The 1976-nt window shown below is 36.0% G+C and overlaps 1 protein-coding gene across 1 annotated transcript in view; it reads left to right on the top strand.

Annotated features, from left to right (window-relative positions):
- The window catches only part of LOC112162533 (carcinoembryonic antigen-related cell adhesion molecule 5), a gene marked incomplete in the record, with an annotated part of 30950 nt that overhangs the window by 4888 nt on the left and 24086 nt on the right, over positions 1 to 1976 (top strand). Inside the window, 2 exon segments of the mRNA XM_024298331.2 lie at positions 470 to 630; positions 1007 to 1133. Of these exon segments, the coding sequence (XP_024154099.1) occupies positions 470 to 630; positions 1007 to 1133 (288 nt within the window).

Here is a 1976-nt window from a genome sequence, read left to right as displayed (position 1 = left end):
AAAAAAATATCAGATTAATTGCACTTAGGTGTTGTGATTAATCACGATTAATCACAATTAATCGCAAAGTTTTACCAGGTAAAATGTATTTCTGCAATATAGCAGTGGAACATGAATCAAATAGTCCGCTTTTTGTAAGAAAGTGATTTAAACCACAAAAATACAAGAATAAAATACTAAAAACAGGTATAAGCGGGATAATACCCAGTGAAAATGTTTTAACGCAACCCCAAGTTAAAGCGTAGGACTGTTTCTTCCATTACGTACATGCACACTAATGTAATAATTAAAATTGTTAATGTTCACAGCCGTAATTCAAATTATGTTGGTTTAATAAAATAAAAAATAAAAATAACACACACTGAAGTTGCTGCAGACATCTTCTTTTGTCATGTTATAAAAAGACCAACTCTGCTCGTATTCTTATATCTATGAGTGCCAGCTAGCTGACTTTATTTTCTTTCCGCAGTTCCGGTGTCCAACGTCGTGATTACTCCTGATGTGACTGAAACCATGGAGGGAAGAACCGTGTCTCTGAACTGCTCTGCTAAAGGCTCCTTCCTGGAGTTCATCTGGACCAACGGCTCCATTCCCATCACGGTGGACGGCAATCGCATCACGCAAATAACGGTCAGTTTCAAACATCGCCATTTCTTTAGATCTAAACTCCCATTTAGGGAACTCAATTCATCTTTTTTGGAAACATAAATTCTCTTTTTGTATAATGATTTGACATCTGTAAGCTTCTCTACAGGTGTTTCTTTTGTCTTTGTTTCATGTCACGCGAGTTTTAAACATGTTAAGCTAGAATTTGAGGGCAGAGGTGATAATCTCTGACATCAACTGGACACAAAAACAAAAATTTGAATGAACTTTGCTTGAATTTCCCACGCAGCAATAGTAATAATAGTAAGTCAGTGTAATTCCAGAGGGAAGTGTTTGTTGTGTCACCAACAAATTGTGTCCGTCCTTCTGCTTTACTGTTAATTTCGCCCTTTCATTATAGGCGGAGTTCTCCAACAAGCTGATCATCAGGGATGTACTCAGATCCGACTTTTCCAATCCTATCTTCTGCACGGCGAAAAATGGGCTGCAGAGCGAGAAGAGCCGTCCCTTGACTCTCACTGTTTTCTGTGAGTACCACTTTTCTGCAGCAGTTTCACTGACTTTCATGGACCCACTCCCATTAAAATGGTGTTTTTAAGATGTTCTTGTGGAAATTATCAATAAATATGATTCAAATCATTGTGAATCAGGAAGAGACAAAAAATGCTCTTTGAAAAAGATCGGGCGGACTACAAGGTCCATGCTCTGCTTTGAAAAGGGAAGGGTAAGGGGGGCGGGGTTTCTTCATGCCAACAGTCCCACCCACAATATAATGAACTACTACCACTGCAGAAACTATAGATTTTTGGCTTAAAAAGTGCATGATCATAATTAAAAGACCACTGACTAAAGATGCTTGGAGTGGGTCTTTAAAAGTACAGGAAGATAAAGAAAAACTTTAAAGGGCCTGGTAAGGTTAAACATTTTGACAGATTTTGGTGTATCACATCGATTGGAGGTCAGTATGCACAACCAGAATTAAGAGGCACCAGATTATAAAGCAGATTTTTTTATTTCTGAACAAATTCAAGGATTTTAAGTGTATCTTATAGTAATAAAAACTACAGTATAGATCACTTAATACGGTCTGTTTTAATTTTGATTAGTTTGATTTTTGATGCACCACAAGTGTCAATATAAACTGGTTTTTTAATCAATGCTGACATTACTGTCTCCTACTACATTCGCTGCATTGAGATGATCCTATGTGACACAGGGTATCTTTTATTTTGAAGGGTGGTCATGTGAATCTCTGTCAAAAGTTACAAACTATCTCATATTTAGCAAAAAATAAGGATATTTTTTCTGTTTATGTTTTATTCCTGCAAAAAAATACAATTCATTTATATATATATATATATATATATATA

This window comes from Oryzias melastigma, linkage group LG11 (assembly GCF_002922805.2).
Source record: "Oryzias melastigma strain HK-1 linkage group LG11, ASM292280v2, whole genome shotgun sequence".
In the NCBI taxonomy this organism is placed as follows: Eukaryota; Metazoa; Chordata; class Actinopteri; order Beloniformes; family Adrianichthyidae; genus Oryzias; species Oryzias melastigma.
The sequence above is the reverse complement of the archived record's forward strand: the minus strand, read 5'-3'. Positions and strand labels throughout refer to the sequence as shown.